Source organism: Chamaea fasciata, unplaced genomic scaffold (assembly GCF_029207755.1).
Source record: "Chamaea fasciata isolate MVZ Bird 193981 ecotype frontalis unplaced genomic scaffold, bChaFas1.0.hap1 SCAF_2, whole genome shotgun sequence".
Taxonomy (NCBI): domain Eukaryota; kingdom Metazoa; phylum Chordata; class Aves; order Passeriformes; family Sylviidae; genus Chamaea; species Chamaea fasciata.
In genome coordinates this window covers 45,415,352-45,434,883 of record NW_027094087.1, presented here as the reverse complement: position 1 = coordinate 45,434,883, position 19,532 = coordinate 45,415,352, and the positions used below count along the sequence as shown (strand labels likewise).

The following is a 19,532-nucleotide window of genomic DNA, read 5'->3' as shown; positions in this document are numbered from 1 at the left end:
CCTGTAGGATCTGTCAGTATGTAAAGATTCCTTGGAGGTTAATTGCTTGCAGAAGAGACTTTGCCTGGGATCTGAAAGGAAGGTGCAGACTGCACAACTGGAGCCTCAGCTATGTACTGCAGCCTGGAAAAGACATTGTGATTTAAAGAAAAGGGATCTCTTTTTTCAGTAATCCTGCATCGTAATAATTAAATTTGGTCATTTATTTATTGAGAGTATGTCTTAGAGAGTTACTTCCTTTGCCATCTTGCCCAGTAGCTGTGGAAGTAGGACAAGTGCTTTTATGTTTTATTGAAAGTATTCCTTTTGGCTTGTTTTTGTTTGTACTCGCTTTCAAGAATCCTTTTTTTTTAAAAATCACTACTTTGAAGTAGACTTTTAGAAAGTATTTATAAAAGACACATGAAAGAAATAACTGTTGAGGGAGTGGAAGAGAGGATTTCTAAACGAAGTAGATCGAATCATTCTTATTTAGACTTTTCAGATTTATGTGTGTGACTTCATTATATAAATGTTCCCTTTGCTATTCTGAAAAATCTAAGAGATGTATCATTACCAATTAAAATCCAGGGGAAGGTTGTTCCTTCATCTTTAAAACTCTATATTCATTCTCCCATGTCACATTTTTTGTAATCCTTTCCCACCTGTATTACACTTGGAATAATCCTTCTCACTCCTTGTCACATGTGCATTAAACCTCTTTTAAAGAACAGACTTAGAGCTTCTAAAACAAGCATTTCATTTCTGTTGTGCTAAGTGTGATGTTAAGTCACTATTAGAAATCTCACGCATATACCAATCTAGAATTTATTCTGAAGTTCCTTCCTTCCTTCATAAATTGCTGTACTTGGTCAACCATAACATGTACTGCTGGCATTGCCCTTCTGTTCACTGCAGCTTTTGTTGTTCATCTGGAGGCAAAATATTAGCCTGTAAATAACAGAGTATATAGCTCATTCTTCCGGAAATACCCATGCAAGTGCTATGAATTTGTTTGCACTAGCAAGGATTCTCAATGGCAAATGGTAATAGTACTCTCATTTTGCTTTTTTAGGATTGTAGAAAAACCTTAATATAGGAAGGACTGATCTCTTGAAACTTTGGTTTGTAAGTTTGAGGAAACACTACGGCTTGTATGAAACTAAAAGAGGTTTAAGTTTATAGTTGGAGAAGGGGTTTGCCTTTTTTCTCATGGCAGTTCTGTTCATAAATTCTGTTTCATATCATTTTACTAGACCTTGGTGTGATGGCACCTGACTACTGTATACATTTATCAGCCTTCAAAAAAGAAAGAATTCAGATTAAGAAAAGATTTTGTTAATTATTGGTTTCCAGTACAGGAAGTCAATCCTGTTCTCAGACACACTCCTCAGAGTACTGCATCCAAGCTTCTCTGAATAGCACACCCATGTGGAAGGGCTGACTGAATGAGTGAACCTGCAAGATTTAGGAGAGGGTTTTACTGCACTACCAGCAGAAAAGCTATGATGAACAAGTCTGGAAGATTAAAACTATTTACTTTTAGAAACTTGACAAATGTCTAATTGACTAATACTGTTGTATATTATCTAAAGTGAGTTTTAGGGTGGCTTTCTAAGGAAATTAAGTTTTTGTGAGCACTTGGTTAATTTGTCAATACCTTCTTTGATAATTTCTAGCACTTCAATCTGTGTAATCTGTTGATGAACTTCAAATACATTTAAAAGATGTTTTCAGATCTCAGTTATCAGGATTTCCTAAGTTTCAGAAACACTGTTGGCTGGATAAAGAAAAGACCCAAATTAGTGGCTCAGTTAGCTCAACAGTTTTCTCTGCTTTGTCTTTTTGTCCAGCTAGTGGATAGAGGAGACCTGAGGAACTCAAGGTTCCCTTCTCTGAGCAGCCACAGGTTGTGGATTAAAAAGTATACTCAAAAGCAGTGTGATGCATATACCTGGGGTATCTCTGTACAGGAACTGAAAAGAACATAGGAACACAAATCCGTTGAAACTCAGGGTTGAATAAGCCTGTTAGAAGTTTTTAAGTGACCAGGACAAATCATTATAGATACCAGGGAGGCTGTGTGATAAGTTTAGTAAGACCTGTTGAAAGTGGCTTTTAACTTCTGACACACTTCTTGTCTCACATAAATGAAAATTTCCCCATAATGTTGCCACTTAAGGTCCTTCTCTTGCCCGTTTAATCAACTTCACTGAGTTCCCCTTCAGAAACGCCCCTTTCCCAAGGTCTGAAGCAGATACCACTGACACGAGAACTCCCCCAGGCCCAGGTAGTTCCAAGCTAACACAGATCACCAGCTGTGGTCCATATGGACCCTCTCCACATCATGTCACCATTTCCAGTCTTAATCTGCATTTATTTCTCCTTTGCTTTCCATGCCCAGCACTGTAAAGCAACCATGCTTTGCCCCCTCATTTAAGTCATTATTCCAAATTCACTCCTTCCATAGGGTGTACCAGAAAGCTGTGTCTGGAAGAGCAGGGCTGCTGGCAGGCTGTGCCTGCTGCTGCTGACTACTGGAGAGTTCTGTAGTCACTCCCAGTTATTTGCTACCTCATTTGACCTGCATCCCTTAAGCCCATTTGTTTGCCTCATCCCCTGACTACACCTTGCCTTTGGGAGTGTGTCTCTACTGCTCTCCAGAGAAGTAATTACACTGCATGTGCAGTCACACCAGTCTTGGAGGAGAGGCAATGGGGCTGATGGCCTTCACTAGTTCTCTAGGGCATCTGCTCTACCATGCAGTCTGTCTTCCCCCAATTCTTTTTGTATCTTACCTGAGCTACAATAAAACTGTTGAAATTATCTCTACAGTTCCAGTCCAAGTCTAGAAATATTTTTTTTTTACAATAAACTGTCTGAGCAAGGACTACCAGTTTGTACAGGTCTTTGCCAGGAGTCGTGACACAGGGCTTTAAGACATTGTCTCACAAAATTTTCTTTGTAGTATCAGATTGTGCATAAAATGTTGTTCCTGCTGTTAAGTCTGAGGAAAAGCAGCAAGCCAAAAAGTTGTTCAGATTTTGGATAGAAAGGCAGCCTGGGAACCAAGCGTGAGTTTGGTCAATGGGCCGTCCAAACTGCACTCGTGAGCAGGACATACGGACCTACGGAGGGAGAGGCGGGGCGGGGCCCCATCGAGGAAAATTTTAAGGTTCTAAACGTGACCATCCCTGCGCGGCTGTTTCTTCCTCGGGCGCAGGGAAGGAAGGCAGCCTCCTTTCAGCCAGCGGCAGCGCGGGAGCCCCGGCGGGAGTCCCGGGGGCGGACGGACGGGCCGCGGTGGGCGCGGGGCCGGGCGGAGCAGCCGGGGGTGCGCGCCCCGCCCCGCCCCGCCCCGCCCCGCCCCGCCGGGCGCCGCTGCCATAGCGATGCGGGAGCGGGCAGCCGCCGGGGCGCGCGGTGGTGGCGGCGGGCAGCCCCGGCTCTCCGCAGGTAAGGGCGCTGCTCCGGGGCTACTTCCCGGAGAATCTGTTGCGGGCTCCACGCTGTGAGCTGGGTTTATAATCTCATCTCGCTGTGTTTGTTCTCCCGCCTGCCCCCCCGCGCCCCTTCTGCCCGCTCAGGTGCACTTTCTCCCAGAGCCTCTTTCTGTGAGAACTGCCCTGCCGAGAGCAGTGTCTTGTGCTCCTTTAGCGTTTGGTGTTTTCTTTCCGCGTGGAAAGTTGCAAGTGGTACCAGGACGCAGGGACCGGCCGAGGGTTGGGTGCCCGGCGGGCTTTTGTCCGGCCCGGGTGCCGTGGCGGCGGGGTTCGGCCCGGCTCTGCCCTGCCCTGCTGGCCCGCAGGCTCCGCCGCGACCTCCTCAATAGCGGGGATTAAAAACTGCGGCGGGGGATGTTCCAGGCGTCTCGCTGAAGCGCAGGCAAGTCCTTTTATCCGCGGAGGAGCAGAGGCTCGCAAAACTTTCAAAGTGCGCTCAGGAGGGAGCAACCCGAAAGCCAGCGGGCACGGGCTCCGGGGCTGCCGCGTTTCACGTGGAAGTGGGACTGGCTCTGCGGGTCCCGCCGGGCTCCCCGGCGGTGTCCTCGCCATGGAACCCCCGGCGGGCTCCTGCACCTCCTGTCGCTGCGCCTCCGCCTCGCCCAAACCCCCGGCCCCGCTGCCCCCCAGCCGCCCGGCCTTTGCCATGGGGAAGAGACAAAGAAGGGTCGGGGGCTGCCGCCGTCCCCAAAGCGCAGCTGTACGCGTTCTCTCCTTGTTTCGGGACGAGGGGGAAGTCCCCCAGCCGCCCCCGTGACCCCTCCCCCCGACAGTGGCAAGTTTTCGAAGACCCTCCTGTCCCTTGCTGAACCCCAGGGGTTTTTGGGGCATTGTTTATCTTGGTGGGGAAAACGCCTGCCTGGCAAAGACCCCTGGCTGGGTCAGGAGACACATGGTCGGTCGTCCCCCCACAACTTTCCTACCAGGCACTGGACTGTGATGTGGTCTGCTGGATCTCAGGCTCAACTGAGCAGGGGATCCCTTACAGCATGTCCCAAACACTGCAGTCACTTCCCGATTCAAGTTTTCATCTTGCTGTCACCACAGCATAGGGTGGCTTCTGGGCATACTGCTTTTAATTCTTGTTTTCTTTTGTAGGGAAAATGACTTTGCTGTGCACTTGATGTAATTTTTCAGGATTTTATGTGCCAGGGGACAGACAAGTCAGTCAAGTGTCACACAGCCTTCCAACAGAAACAAGTCTAGGAAAAATTATGCCTGTTTTCCTTTTCCTTGCCTCCTGTTTGAGAATTAGGTGTCACTTGATGAACGTGTTTTATATGAAAACCTCCCATGTGTCTTGGGGCTCAGTGCAGAGCACGTGAGGTTGAAGGCTGGATTGCTGTTACTGGGAATTTCTTTCTCTTAAATGTGTGTGAGAATTGTATTTACCATTCATTGTAAGTTAGGTGTGCTAGTCATACTAATTTATTAGCTGATTAGCATTAGAGAAACAAGTACATATTGAAATTATTCTGGTCTCTTAAATTGCTAACTAAAGCAATTAAACTTTGAGGGAGTTAAAAATGCCTTCTCTGCACCCCTGCAACACACCTTTGTTCACCATAGAAGAAATCCTTCATTTTGTGTGTGTCTTTGTTTCCTACAGTGTAGCTGAAACTTCTTTTTGTTGGGGACTTGTTAAGAAAATTTCTTGATGGTGGCTTTTGTTTTCCTGATGCAGGCAGCACCACCTGAGGAGCTCAGCTCACCCAGTCCATGTGAAGGCAAGGCAAACCGAGGTGTAGCTGATGGAGGGGAGGCAGTGAGGTCAGCTGGTGGAGACAGCAGTGTTGCTTTGAGCTACCCCAGCCTCTGCCTCCATGCCTACAGCATCGAGGACATGACAACATTTCCGAATGGCTGTGGAAATGGCACCACCGTTACTTGTATAGTTATGGATAATAAAGAGCCCCAAAACCAGACTACCTGTGCCAGCCATAATGGGGAACACAGCACCAGCAACAGTCTTGAGGAGGAATTTCAAGAGGATAAGCTCAGCCCTTCCAAAATCATGCGTTTTTTCACCACCCCTAGGAAACGGGCTAATTCCAGCTCCGACAGGCCTCGTTCTCTGGTTGTGATGGGCAGCTCATCCACATGGAATGCCTTTTCTTCTATCAGAAAGATGGGATCTTTCAAGAAGCTGAAGTCTTCAGTTCAACAAGGAATTCAAACAAGGGAATGCTCAGACATCTTAAATGAGAACAGCATAGGCAAACATGGTTCAAATGGAGCAGTGGTGCGAGTTCAGACTAACAGGTATTCCTATTCGGGGCCTCTCCATGATTTCCAGAATGCAGTGGATGGTTTAGCTTCCGACTGCTCTGATGTGGAGGAGAGCGACGAGTCATTCCTGAGAAACACCCATCGCTCACGCAGCATCAGGCGGGCTTACGGTGCTGGCCGCATAAACTTGCTAGACACAGATAAAGTTCCGAGTCGCCACAGCTGTGTTAGGCCAACATCACCTGTCATCACTGAACCAAAGATCTGTGAAATTTTGGTGAAAGACTCTGAAAACAACAGGATCATCTATTGGAGAAGCCGAAGTTCAGATAATTTGAACTTTCTGAAGAAAAGCTCATTCAAACGGAAGTCCACCTCAAACCTTGCTGATCTGAAGGTTGCGAATGAAAAGCAGCTGCCATCAAGGACTGTGAGTGTTGCTTCTGCTGACTCCGACAAAAGTAGTGGAAACCCTGAGAGGAGATCCAAGCGGTGGAAGAGCCCTATCAGAGCAAAGGATTTTGACCGAGTTTTGAAACTTGTCAGTAATGTTACAGATGTTGCAAGGAAGAAGGATAGCCCCAAGAACATGGCTCCTTCTCCCAGTGAGCTGTCCCAGAGAACAAGGTCGAACAGCAGGCTGCACGATGACTACTCCCGCAGGGTTTCCAGCAGCACAGATCATGACAGGAAGAGATGCACCTCCTCGGTGTCCAGTCCAGACTCTTCCTTGCCGGGAACACCTTGCTTGCAAAGCCCTGTGATTGCTCAGGATAAAGAGGCTGAAATGATTGTAGCTGTCACTGAAGATAAAAGCCTCAGGACGTCGTCAGGTATCCCAGACTCTGATAGCTTTTCACCTACTCTGAATGACATTAGTCCATTTCCCAATGAAGTCTTTTATTCGGACTCAGAGGAATCAAAAGCTACCCAACAGTGTACAGATGAAGCTGAAAACCTTCACATTCCAGTCAGGCCAACTACTCCAAAGCCTCAAAGTCCAGCTGCAGGGAAGGTCAAGTGCAGTATGAATTTCCAGTGTCCAAACCATCACAGCACGTTGTCACTGAGCTCATCAGAGAGCGAGGAGAGAGTTGAGGTACCGGCGCTGAAGCTGGGCAGGAATCCTGTTTGCTTCCAGGACTCAGTGCAAACTGTCTACTATGATGATGGAAATGAAGACAGTGGCATTAGCAGCCACTCTCAGCTGAGCCTCAATTTAGCCTCTAGTACTGAAGAGAAAAAGGAAGAGGTAAGAAAGAAAGCAAAATCCTTCAGAAGCGATGTATGTTTCCTGTTGGGTTTTGTCTTTATTAATGCAAAACAATGCAAACAATGCAAAGTAATGGCTGCTGCAGCTTGTTATTGCTAAAATATGCTGACAGCAATTATTTCCTTTAAATATTCTCTTTGGATGCTAATGTACAATTATTTTTTCTTTGCACATTAATATCAAAGGAAGTTTTGGCAGCAAAGCTATTAATGTACCTTTTCAAGGGCAGCTCATTGCACCCTGCAGATACACCACCTTATCATGTGGCCTTGTCAGATTCGACCAGCCTGAACAGGATCTGGCTGTGTTTCTTTCACAACTAAAAGGTCTTTTTTAAAGAGTCCGTATATTCTGAAGTAGTGTTGACTTACTGTAAAACACTTTGCCTGTGGAAACCTTGCAGAACATGGTAATATTTGTAGAGCAGTGTGGCGTGAAAGACACAGCACAGAGGTTTAAGCATTCAGTTGTATCCAATGTTTTCCCTGTGCAGTGATGAGCATACTGAGGGCAAACTGCTTATTTTGCTTGCCTGCTGCAGGCAGCAGTACTTTAGGTGCTGGGCTGAGTGTGTTGCTACTGTTGTTTTGGTGAAGACACTGTTGTTTTCACTGCACCTAATGAGTGATTTCATATTCTCAGTGAATGGGTAGGTAGCTACATTGCAGCACCTCTGAGGTGGTATGCTGATAACACTGTGCCCCCACCTAAAATACGGTGTGAGTTGGCACCAGAGAAGTTGCTATGATTTGGCAGCCTTGGTGAAGAGCTGTCAGACATACCTTGCACCTGTCTGAAGCAGTCAGGCTTAGCTCAGCCCCAGCTCACTGGGGCAAAAATCCATCTGGATCTGTATAAATATGCAAGTCATTCACAAAATAAAGCTGGCATATCTTTTAAGCCACCTCACTTTGACTAAAGTATCTTAGACCTTAGGTATGAGATAGGCAGGGCAATGCTGCAGCTGCACAAGCTTCAACCTTTCATGCTGTGAAGTTTTCAAATGTCTGTGTAGCTGTCCTACTTTTAAAGGCTTGGCACAGTTTTTGCAAACTAGCTGTAAATGGTTACAGAACTTATCAGTATTGTCCTTCTGCTGGAGAAAAGCAATTTTGTTTACTGTTGAGTTTGCAGCATTGGTAAGATTGGAAAAATAAACTCAGTGTATATAAATGGCTGGACTTAGAGGTTATTCCTCTTCTGGAGCCCTAGACCTGCTCCAACGATCCATATTTTCCAAAACTCTCACTTACATGCAAGAAGGAGCTTTCACAGTGGCAGAAGAGGCGAGAGCCCTAGTGTGGATGGATGCCAGTTGTATTTCTCAGGAATAAAATGGGAGGTGGAATTAATGCTACTCATCTACCATCTAGTGGTGAGCTGCCATCATGACCCAGGAGAAATTAATCTGGCCCTTCCCCTTGGCTCCCAACAAACCAGTACAGTTTTTACATGAATATGTGTACATTGGGTGGATAAAAGTTACTGCAGTTTTTAGTTTTAACACCACGTTCTGTTATTATCTAACATGCAATTTAAGCTTTCTCTTTATATTATAACATATTTTAGGGTAATTGTGAGTGTCTTTTAGTGCTTGCTTCAGTTGTCTAAAATACAGAGTGTGCACTGGTGGCAGCTCTGGGTTTGTGTAGTGGGCAGGCAGACAATATGGGATGGATCCCAGCAAAAGATGAAGGAAGTGGTGGCCAGGAACAGGCCCTTTGGCTGTAAGCCCTCACTCTACTGAGCCCCCGTGCTTTGTAAAAACAGCTGTGGCTGCTCACATGGTGTAGCTGCATCCAGACAGAACTCTCTTCTGATGGAAAAAAAGTTTTTGGAGGTGGTAGTTGTGGGTTGGAAGCAGGAGCTGTGCAGGACAGGGTCTGCTTATATCTTGCTGTGCAAGGGATATAAAGTCTGTTGTTTTGTTTGTTTTTTTTTTTTTCCATGCCTGCTTCTCATCTCATACACAGCCCTAAAGCTGTGGCACTCAGAGTGACTGCAAAACAGGTAGAGTGGTATGGTTTCTTCCTGCCATTTCTTTGGAGGATTTAATTTCCTGCTTTACAGCATGCTTCCCTTAGCATGGAGCTAGCTTGGCACCAAAGATACTTACGCCAGGTTATATTTTAATCGGAGTTTATTCAGCCTGTAGGCACTTTCATGAATGCCACATGATCACATAATGAGGTCACTGGGGTTTGAACTTTTGACTACAATTCATTTTTTACCTTACACCTCCGCGTTACTGAAATGTACCTGCCCAACAAGTTATTCTGTGATGGCTTAGTTTGCTCTCGACAATCATTTGCAATGTAGTATGGAGCCATGGACATCACACATTTTCAAATATTTTTCTGAACCTTTAATATACTGTGTTGATGGACAATTCTGCACTGTTTCCATGTTTCATGGATCTGCCTTTCTGTACAGATTTCATGTATAAGCCAGTATTTATTCCAGTACAGCCACTAAAGCTTGAAGACATATTTCTGTACAAAGCTTCGAAGGTCCTAACCAGTCAGGCTCAAATAGGTTCTCTTTTCAGGACTGGCTGCTGTCGCTGGAAGCAAGTGTAGCTTATTCCCTTCCTCACTCACCTAGTAGATTAGTCAGCAAATGAAATCTGTGGAATTTGGACCATCCCTGTATTTTCCCAAATATGGAAAGTAAAACTACCTTGTGTTTCCCCACCCTTGTAAAGCTGATTTTGCAGTATTCTTGCAAGGACATCTATTCCTTCATCAGAATTGATGTTTTGGGGTTTTTTGGGTTTTTTTTCCTTACGTGATTGAGTCTTGAGATCCTGTCACTTCTGTTGCTTTGTTAATTTCACCAAAATGCAAGATTTGGACTGGAGCAGGGGAGATTTCTTGGGTTTTGGTCCTGACAGGGGTTGCTTCCCAGGGAAGAGCTAATTAAGTGCAGCCTGGATCCTTGCCTCTGCACTTCTGGAGCTACAGAGGTGTGAGTCACCAAAGCTCACCTGTGACATCCCATGCTTTGCCACTGTCTGCTTCATGCTATTGTCATTTATATTCAATATGTTCCTTTTAAATAGCATGAAGAGATGATTAAGTACAAGCTTATACTTGTTTGGAGTGTTTCACGTAGTCTTTGCTTTCTTGAAGAGAGAGCCTCGTGTCACTGGAATAATGAAAACTTAGTCTGCTTCAGACTGGCACGTGTCAGCTGCTGAGGCTGCCTGAAAAAAATACTGTTCTGAATTTGTTACAAAAAAGTAAAAATCAATTTATTTGACATTTCACCTAGTCTTTCACAAACTCTTAGTGTCTGGTATTTAGGTTGCCTTGCTGGCATCTGGCTTCACAGTACACCAGACTTTTTATTACTTAAGTACCTTATCTGCATGACCATAAGTGAATGATAAATTACAGTGAAGAGGTAACTCTGCTGTAATTATGGTTGAGTCACAGTTTATTTGCAGACAATATTTTAAATGTTCTAAGACCTGTCTGTCAACTCATTTCTGTTCATGCCATACAAATGTCGCTGGTCCCAACTAGTCCACATCATAAAGTTCCCAGTGCTCAGCTGTTGGCAGAGTTGAGCTGGTTTGTCCTGGACAGGTCTCTGGGCTCTGAATATTGAGCACACCGAGCTTAACTTGGAGGGCAGCTTATAAAGATGGAGAGGAAGAAGAGCTTTATGGGTGGGCTACAGAGGACTTGGAAATGTTCTCACTGTTTGTCCTCAGTATTTCTAGCTTCAAAAAGTGTCCTTATAGTGAAGGACCAAAGGGTGGTAGCTTGATGTGGTCATGTTCAATGCCTGCAAGGAGCAAGCAGTAGCCAGGATCTGAGGGTGATCATCTGTAGTACCTCCCTCAAGTTCCTGAGTGCCATGGGGCTGGGCATGAGCACACCTGCTGGGAGCTAGCTGCATTCGACTCTCTGAGCCCTTCTTTTTGGATTTATTCACCTCTGGTTCATCCATGTGCAATTTAGAGTGTAGCTTAATCACCCTAACGTGTATAGCTGGAAATGTGATAAACTGAAGGATAATTTGGTGTAGTAGTGGGGGGAATTTCTTAAACTGGGTTTATTCCTAAGGGGCTTGTAATTTAGAGTGAGGGCTCTCCACTCCAGTGGCACCCTGGTCTTGCTGACTACGGGGCCTGTGGACAGAGCAGCAGAACCCCATCACAGGCTCTCAGCAGCATCTTACAGAAAAACTGAGGTTTCAGTTAGTCCAAGCAACAGTGGATTTGCACTTAACTCTGAGCTGCTCTGCACAAGTCAGGATGCACTCACACAATGTCCCCACAGTCACTCAGTGAGTGACTTCCAGACGCGTTTGCCCAGAGCTAGACTAGAAAGCACAGCGCATTGCTAGAAACCTAAATTGCAGAATCCACTGCTGCAATAATGCAGAAGGGAGCCCTCAAATGATAGCAGTATCTTCCTATTGCAGCAAAAGCTCTTTCAACTCTCAGCATCAGAGCTGTCATCCATTTGGTGCAGCCTATAATCATTTGTTGCTGTATCCGCTACTAGGAAGAAGAAAAACAAGGCAGTTGTGGTGGTAATCTGAATTCTGGATTGGGTTGAATTTTAGACCAAGTAGCTTTGCAGTTCTTAATAAAACTGGCCATTCCTGAAAACTGTAGGATAGTACAGGAGTTACTGTCATTCCTGCAGAAATGTTTTGGATGGTGACAGGGAGAGCTCAGGTGGACTTTAGCCTGGGGTAAGCTGCACCCTTCATTGCATTTGTGCACCTCTGCCTTTCCAGAGTGTCTCATATTTGAGTCTGCTGTAGCTGTCCAGTGGCACCTCAGTAATACCCAGGTGTTGCTCACCCTGGGGTCAGGAGTAATAAATATTACCCCAGAAAATGGAACAGCACCTCTGGCCATGTAATTTAGTTTCTTATATCAAGTGCAGTGTTGAGTTGTTGGCACTGAAAATCCATCTCAGTGCTAGGTGAAATAGGTTGAGGTAGCCAAAGTGAGCAGAGGCAGCTGCAGAGTTTCCCCTGAGCCACCTGCATTTTCCCTTTCTGGCATCTGGAGGCTGCTATGTTGCTTGTGGTGCCAGGATGCTGTGGCAGGCTGGGAGACCAGCCAAGTGCTAGGGGGAAGTGAGCACAGCAGCCTTGCCCCCGTGCCATGTTCTAGGAAGTAATAGCTGGCAGACGTAGAGTTGCCCAAGGCAGCTCCACCCCTTGCAGGCTGGGGTTTGTGACTGCTGCTGGGACTTGCTTCGGGCAGGGCTGGGACTTGGGCAGGGATGATGAGGCTTTGCTCTGGAAGGGTTGAGAGAGTGAAGAATCAGAGGACCTCATTTTGAGAGACTCTGAAGAGAGGCAGAGGCTTACGGCTTTTTATGTTGTGCTTTGTTAGCATAAAGTTCTACTTCCAGCCTGTGGTCATCATCTGGCTTTTGAGATTTGCTCATGGGTATTACTAAGATAGCCTGAAAAAAGTTTCTCATTTTGCCAAATAAAGGGAATTTTTTTTTTTAGACCTGTTACTTGTTCTGGGGTGTTCTGAGTCAATTCAGAAAATACTTAGGGATTTATTTTGGATTTTTTAATATCTATGCATCTAAAAAAGCAGAGAATATGAATACCCCTTTTCTGTACACTACATGCTTGGTGTTCCAGTTAAGATACTCAGGTAAAGAAAGGACAGTATGAGAGCATCATCCAGCCATCCCCAAGTATCAAGTCACCAGAAAACTGAAGGAAACACTTTTCTGGTTTTATCACATTTGTGTTTTTATATGACTGATAAGATTATTTCTGCAAAGGAAATACATTTCCCTGCAAACTCCTCCCCTATGCCATTCGGAAATAGGTTAGCTGACTTGGTTTTGGAAATGCATTAGAGGAGAGGGCGAAGGAAATCCTTGAGGCTGAGGAACAGATTTGAGAATCATGAGATCTGCTTGTCATTTCCAGTCCTGCCCTATGCTTCTACATGACTTAACTGTTTTGTGTCTGTTCCTTATCTGTGAAATGTGGATATTACCAAGGTGAACTCGCTAATCTTGGTGAGACATATTGCTGAGAGGGAAAGCTTTATCATGGATTGTGATAAGCAAGCTTTCAAGGATCAGGTTAAATGAAGCAAACCTGCATTAAAAGGCCTTAGGAAATAGATGGCTAAATTTTCTTTGTACCTATATAGCCTGATCTCTTAATGTAGTTTTATAGGTGCATTTTCTGGTTAGAACACTACAATTGCTTTAGTGTCCACAGATCCCAAGAGGAGAATTCTATACATTTTCCCCCCCAATTTTTAAAACTTCCAAAATGAGTATTTTACCACAGCAGTTTGTGTTGCTAATGGGGGTTGCTTTTGCCATGTTACAGGGCACAGTAATATCATTTTTCTTTACTAAAATGCATACTATTCCCTGCATCTATTCTGTGAGCTTATACTGGTGTAGTCCAGTGGTATTCCTTTAGGGAGTTCCCCTCAGCATCAGGACTTTGCAAATTTTAGAAGTGTGGCTCCACACAATTATTTTTTTTGTATGGGGGGAAGGGGAAAAGAAAAAGCAGGTTATCCTCTAAGCAAAACTTGTGTTAAATGTTGGCCATGGTTGTATTACTTTGATTGCTTCTGCTTTGCTTGTCTATATAGGTGTAATTTAAGCAGTTTTGGGTTTTTTTGCAGCTATTTCATGGATTGTATTTTGCAGACTACTGGTTGAATTGCCCTTCGTATTCTAGGGATAGATAATCAATGCATTTATGTGGGGTCTTCTCAAAGGCTAATTGAAAAGAGATGATGTTAGTGGCACAGGAGGCAGAGGGATGTAAAGAAAAAGAATATAATGCAATTTGCATTTAATTAGAAAGGAATAGATGGAAATTTTCTTGGATTGGACTGGTTTAATAATTCTCGTTTGTTTGTGATTGAAGATGCAATTACTGAAAGTGTGCTTACTTCTACAGTAAAAGCAATCATTTCCTTCGTAGCTATTGCTGTGGTATCACTGTTGGAAATTGTCACTTTTGGATCAGTAGGGAGTCACTGGGCTCTCTTAACACTTCAGAATCTTTTTATGAAACCTAGAAAGAAAGCAATAAATAAATTTTCTCTGGGATGCTTTATTTATCCAGGGTTTCATAATCTCTGTGTCTGTCGCAACAATTTGCAAAAAAGAGAAAGTATTGATCATATCCATGAAACATAAAACAAGCTTTTGACCTCATTTAGCATTGATGATAAATGAACTTCAGCTAATGCTCTCCCAGCTGCTATTTATTAACAAGAAGTGCAGTGGTTACCTTTTATCGTGTACCTGGGTGGAGACGTGTCAAGACTTCTACTCCGTTAGGTCAAGGTGGTAAAATAATTTATAGCTACTAGGTCACAATCACTTCACCCTTTTTATGTTGGTGGCTTGTATAAACTGAAAACAAATTCTACTATTACTGCTGAGTTCCTGAGATTGGGCAGTTATTGCCTTATACAGAAATAATAGCTGTTTAGTAATCACCAATGTTATGTTATATAGAGCTGTCATTGCTAGTGTAAGACATTTGTACATTTTTATATAGACCCCTAAATATATGCAGAAATGTATATTCTTGATCAAAATACAAAGATACCTACATGACCTAGAAGTATTGTGATAGTTTCAAGATAGATTCTCATCATATGCTTAATTAATCACACCTTTTAATAAATTGCATTTGGAAATTAATACGCATTTTTGTAAAGACATTACTAGGTTTTGATTATGTGTTTTCACTGGGTTAGAAAAAGGCAGCAGTAGTTAGCAAAATTACATTTCAGCCAGGCAGCTCAAACATACAGAGATAACAGAACAAGAAGTATTGCAGCTTACTGTGTAACTAAGGAAAACAAACAAATAAACAACAACAACAAAAAAAGCACACAAAAAAAAAAAGGAGGAAAAGAAAAAAAGCAGAAGCAGAGTCAGGATGCTCTTTTGCCTGGAGAAAAGGAAGGCTGGGGATCTGTATCCAAGAGGCACCTACATGTGATTCATGTGACTTCCCAGCAGATTACCAGATAGGGAAAACCTTTCAGGAGAGGTGTGTCCTCTTATACCTTTGTACTTGTCTGTATGTGCATGTTATGGAATATTATTGCATTTGAAACATAAAGATAAAATTTTAAAAATACAAATAGGTAACAGTAGGGGTTGAAATGCAGATTAGTGGTCAGAGAGCCTCAGCAATGTTCACAGTCATCAAGACCTTCATAAAGAGGGAATTTTAATTAGGGAGTTTATTGGCTAAACACGTTGACAGAAAAAAATCACTCAGGGCTTTTCCTTTGCTATCATGGTGTCAGCCCTCAAAAGTGTCCCAACAGCAGGAAGCTGACCAGCAGCAGGTTCTGTTGGGTCAGACTTCTGGTTTGGGCTTTCTCTGCAGCAGAGAATGGGGTCAGGTATAGAGGATGCAGGGTTATTTATGGTTGGTGTAACTGCACCAGCAGAAGTCCTGCCATGCAATTTCAGGTACTGGCAATTTCTTTGCCATATCACTGATAAAAGTTGCATCCACATAAGCAATATTTTATCAGTACTGTAAAAATCACATGTTGTGCTCCTTGAGCAGCACTTCCCCTGAAATCAGTTCTGAGTGCTAAATTTATCAAAGGTACACAGTGGTCTGAGTAATAGTTGGAGAACCAGGCTCTAAAGACTAAGCTCAGATTTCAGTGATTAAACATCTGATGCTGATGTTGCTTACCTTGGTTATTAATGAGTACAGAGAATGCCGATAGCAGTCATGTGCCATTAAATGGGGCAGGGTTGTACCAGTGCCAGGTTGAGCTGAGTGAGATCATGATCAAGTCCTTGAAGCTGCTGTTCCTGGATTGGGAAATCAGTCTGGGCCCAGGCACGGGAGGGGTTTGGTCTGGCTGGGCACAGGCTCTGTGGTGTAGCTGTTTACCTGGGAGCAGCCTGGGAGAGCTCCCACTGTAGCCCGTTGGGTGTGGTCAGGGGGTCCTGGGGAACACAGCATTAACAGCACACCTGAGTGTGACACCTGGAGTTGAGCCCAAATAAAAAAAGCTGTCAAGTGAAGTGAGGGACAGCTATCAGAAAGCTGCACACAGCTGGAAAACACTTTGTGGTGAAGCTGCACATTTCTGGAGCAGGAGGTGAGGACCAGGCAGGGTTGTCCACAGCACTGGGGAACATGATTGTAGCTCCATCTAAACCTACCTGCAATCCAGCTTGACACCTGATTCCTCCCTGTAGTGCTGCCTGGCTGGTCACTGAGTAGGCTTGGCTGATGGTCTTGTTTAGGGGCTCAGCTTGATTCCTGGAACATAAAAGACCCAGCACTGCTGGAGATGTCCTGACAGGCTTCCCTTTGTTCCCAGGGGCTGATTCTGGATGGCCCAGGTCTCCCATAGGTCGTGTGTCATACTTGCATGATGCATGGCATGTGGAGATATCTTAGATTCCTCTGGACATTTGAAATGGCCCTGGCTGCTTATGTTCAGGCAATGAAATTTCATCCTAGATTTCTTCTGGCTGTGATGACAGCTTTATTATCCAGTTAATGTACAGACAGCACTATTGCAGAATTGAAATTTAAATGTGGGAATCTGCAGCTAAGAGTGACATATTTGAAGGGAACTATAGCAAATGTAAGTGTTACCTGGATTGAAGTAAATGTTCATTTTAAATGGTTGTATTTGTAGATACACTGGTGTCAGGAATAATCATTGAAATACAATGATGCAACTAATTTGCTGTTGTAGAAATTTAGTTATTTGCATCAGGACAGACAAGCAGAGCTGTTTGCATTTGCAGTCTCAGAGGAAACCTGAAGATACAGCCTAAAAGGCAAGATTAATAGTCTTGATTGCTAGTATTGGTGATCCTGTGCTGTTGCTAGACTAGCAGGTATGAATTTCAGAAAATCCAGTGTGGATTAATCTTAGACCTTAACTTCTCAGAAATCTCAAAATGCCTTGAAATTTTTGACCAGCACTTAAAATGCATGAGCTGGTGCCTGAGATTTTGATTTTCATCCTATATGAGGTGGCATGTATATCTCTACACATCTGTAAATGTTCCCAGTAATAATTGTTCAACATCAACCTTCTTTCACTTATAAAAGATTCATTAGGAGAAGGTAATTTGAGGTCAGCAGTGGTGCACCAGTATAAAGCCAGTCACAGGTGGAATCCAATTGTTTCCTCAGAATTTTTCCTTAATGTCAAGAATCACACTTATGCTTAAGTGACTGCAGTCACTGGAGCAGACTGGAGCCTATGAGTTATGTACTGGATATTTTTATTCCTGCTAGTAAGTGGTCACTTGATCAGGTCCTGCTTGAGCAGGCTACTTAGAGGGATGTGAGATTATCAGTCCAGTTTCCCCTGGTTTTTGCAGTGACAGTATTATGTTTTCTCTTTTTGTTTTATTCAGTGCAGTTTATTGATCTAAGACTAAAAACACACACCCTTCAGCATTGTTTGTTGTACAGCAGAGATTAATCTGGCTGTCATTTGGATCACTACTGTAGGTGGAGTCCTGCAGAGTGAAAGCAGTCCTCTGCAAATGTTATTGCTCAAGATAAGGGTGTAAGCAGCAGATTATGAGATGACGTGTGACGTGTCCTTCCCTCAGTCTAAAAGTACAGGATCATGGTATGAACTTTGCCTGACTGGTTATGCAGAGAGTGTGCTCTCATTTGTAGCTCTTATGGACAAGACTTTGCGAAACAAAAACATAAAATGACTCTCATGAGCTCCTTTCTCAGTCACTGCATATGTGGAGACCCTTTACCTGTGTCTGATTCTGAGGTAAGAACTTTATTTAACCCATGACTTTGCTGCTCAGACTTGGCGGGGCTGTGCTTAAGGGGCAGCTTTGCTGAAGCTGTGTTAATGCACCAGCCGGGCAGTGACTCGCTGCTTAATTAAATGCGCTGTTAAAACTGGTGCTGAACACAAATCTGTAGAGAACCTGAAGTTCTTGCTTGAGTGACAGGTGTCATGCCATAGAAACCAAATTTTTTAAAGTACTCTGTTTAGAATAAATTTCATTCTGTAAGTGAAATAATTGAATGTAGAGCAATGTGTGATGTTGATTTTTTTTTTTTCTAATTGCAGTAATTGTGTTAAAATATTGACTGGTTAGTAACTCTGCGTACTGGCTAAGTGCTTTGAAAAAAGCACTATGATGTGCTTTCATACCATGGAATTAATCTTAAGGTGTGTTTCAAACAAAAAGCAATATCTGCTCACTGTGGCTTAAAAAAGACTCGTTTTTGTAGTGGATTTTGTAGTAGACTCGGATTTGTAGTGGCCTAGCTGAAAATGGCAGGTGGACAAGGAGGTGACAGAAGATAAATCCTCTGTCACAGACATCATTGTAAAAGGCTGCTTCTGGGCTGCATGTTTGCTTTGGTTATGCAATATCTGGAATGCCTTCATCTGGTCTTGAACAGATGAACGAAATAGAGTTAGAGAGAGACAAAATAGTGCTTTTCTTTCTTGGAGTACTTACTAGCTTTCTCTCTTTCTTTTCTATTTTTATAAAGGAACTGGGAAAAGCCAAGAAACACCAAGAAATCAGATATTTGAGGGAAAAATGAACATTAATTTTTGTGTGCAGGTTTTTTTTTCTGAAAAATTGCAAGGGTTTTGCTAGAAAAAAAATACAATAGTATTACTTCAAATGCATTGAAATGCTTAAAAATGTTCCCTCTACCAAGTATTTCAGCGGAGGTTATTTTATTTCCAAACTTGTAATACCACTGCAGTTGTGATACTTGAAGGCATTAACCTCTATGAGCCAGATGTGCTGTTAAATAGGAACAAAATGCTTGTTTTCCAAGCTTCCTATCTAAACCCATCATTTTTTCCTGTGTTAGTGCAATAATATATCTCTAATATAATCTGTATAACTTTAACCTCTCAGAGTGCATGGGAAGCGAGCTTCTCCCTTCCAAACTGGATGAGCTTGCTCACTTAATTCACTCCTGGCTGCAGAATCTCTAGATCTGACCAAGTGGGGTTGTGGGAGTGAGTGGTAGGAGGGAGTGTGACTGCCCAGTCTGGTATCAGCTTACAGTTACATGGATCTGCAAGCGGTCGAACTGCAGCCTTGCCGTTCACTTTCATCACTGAACAGAGGTGAAACAGAGAAATTCCATAGAATGGGTTGGCTTGGAAGGGACCAAGATCATCCAGTTCCAATCCACCAGCCATGGACAGGGACACCTTTCACTAGACCAGGTTGCCCAGAGCCCCATCCAACCTGGCCTTGAGCAATACCAGGGTTGAAGCATCCACAGCCTCCCTGGGCAACCTGTTCTTGTGCTTCACCACCCTCATGGTCAAGAATGTCTTCGTAATTTGTAATCTAAACACACTTTCTTTCAATTTAAAATTGTTGCCTCTTTATCCTGTTGCTACAAGCCTTGGTAAAATGTCCAAAACCCCAACTGAGTTATTTTTACTGCTGTTACCTGTATTATCCAACTTGTGCATAGAAACAGGTCCTGTGAGCACAGAGTGATCTTTCCAAGATACTGTTCCACGAATTCAGTGTTTGAGATAGGACCTGTCT

General features: G+C 43.6%; 1 protein-coding gene across 2 annotated transcripts in view; it reads left to right on the top strand.

Annotated features, from left to right (window-relative positions):
- Window positions 1-19,532, top strand: part of SPATA13 (spermatogenesis associated 13) — a 69,561-nt gene that overhangs the window by 19,747 nt on the left and 30,282 nt on the right. The window contains exon 2 of one of the 2 annotated variants that reach the window (XM_066175884.1): window positions 5,167-6,963. In XM_066175884.1, the coding sequence (XP_066031981.1) occupies window positions 5,326-6,963 (1,638 nt within the window). In that variant the 5' untranslated portion in view covers window positions 5,167-5,325. Of the gene's footprint in view, window positions 1-5,166; window positions 6,964-17,677; window positions 17,762-19,532 lie in introns of those variants that run through there. The other variant, XM_066175885.1, reaches the window with a different exon arrangement.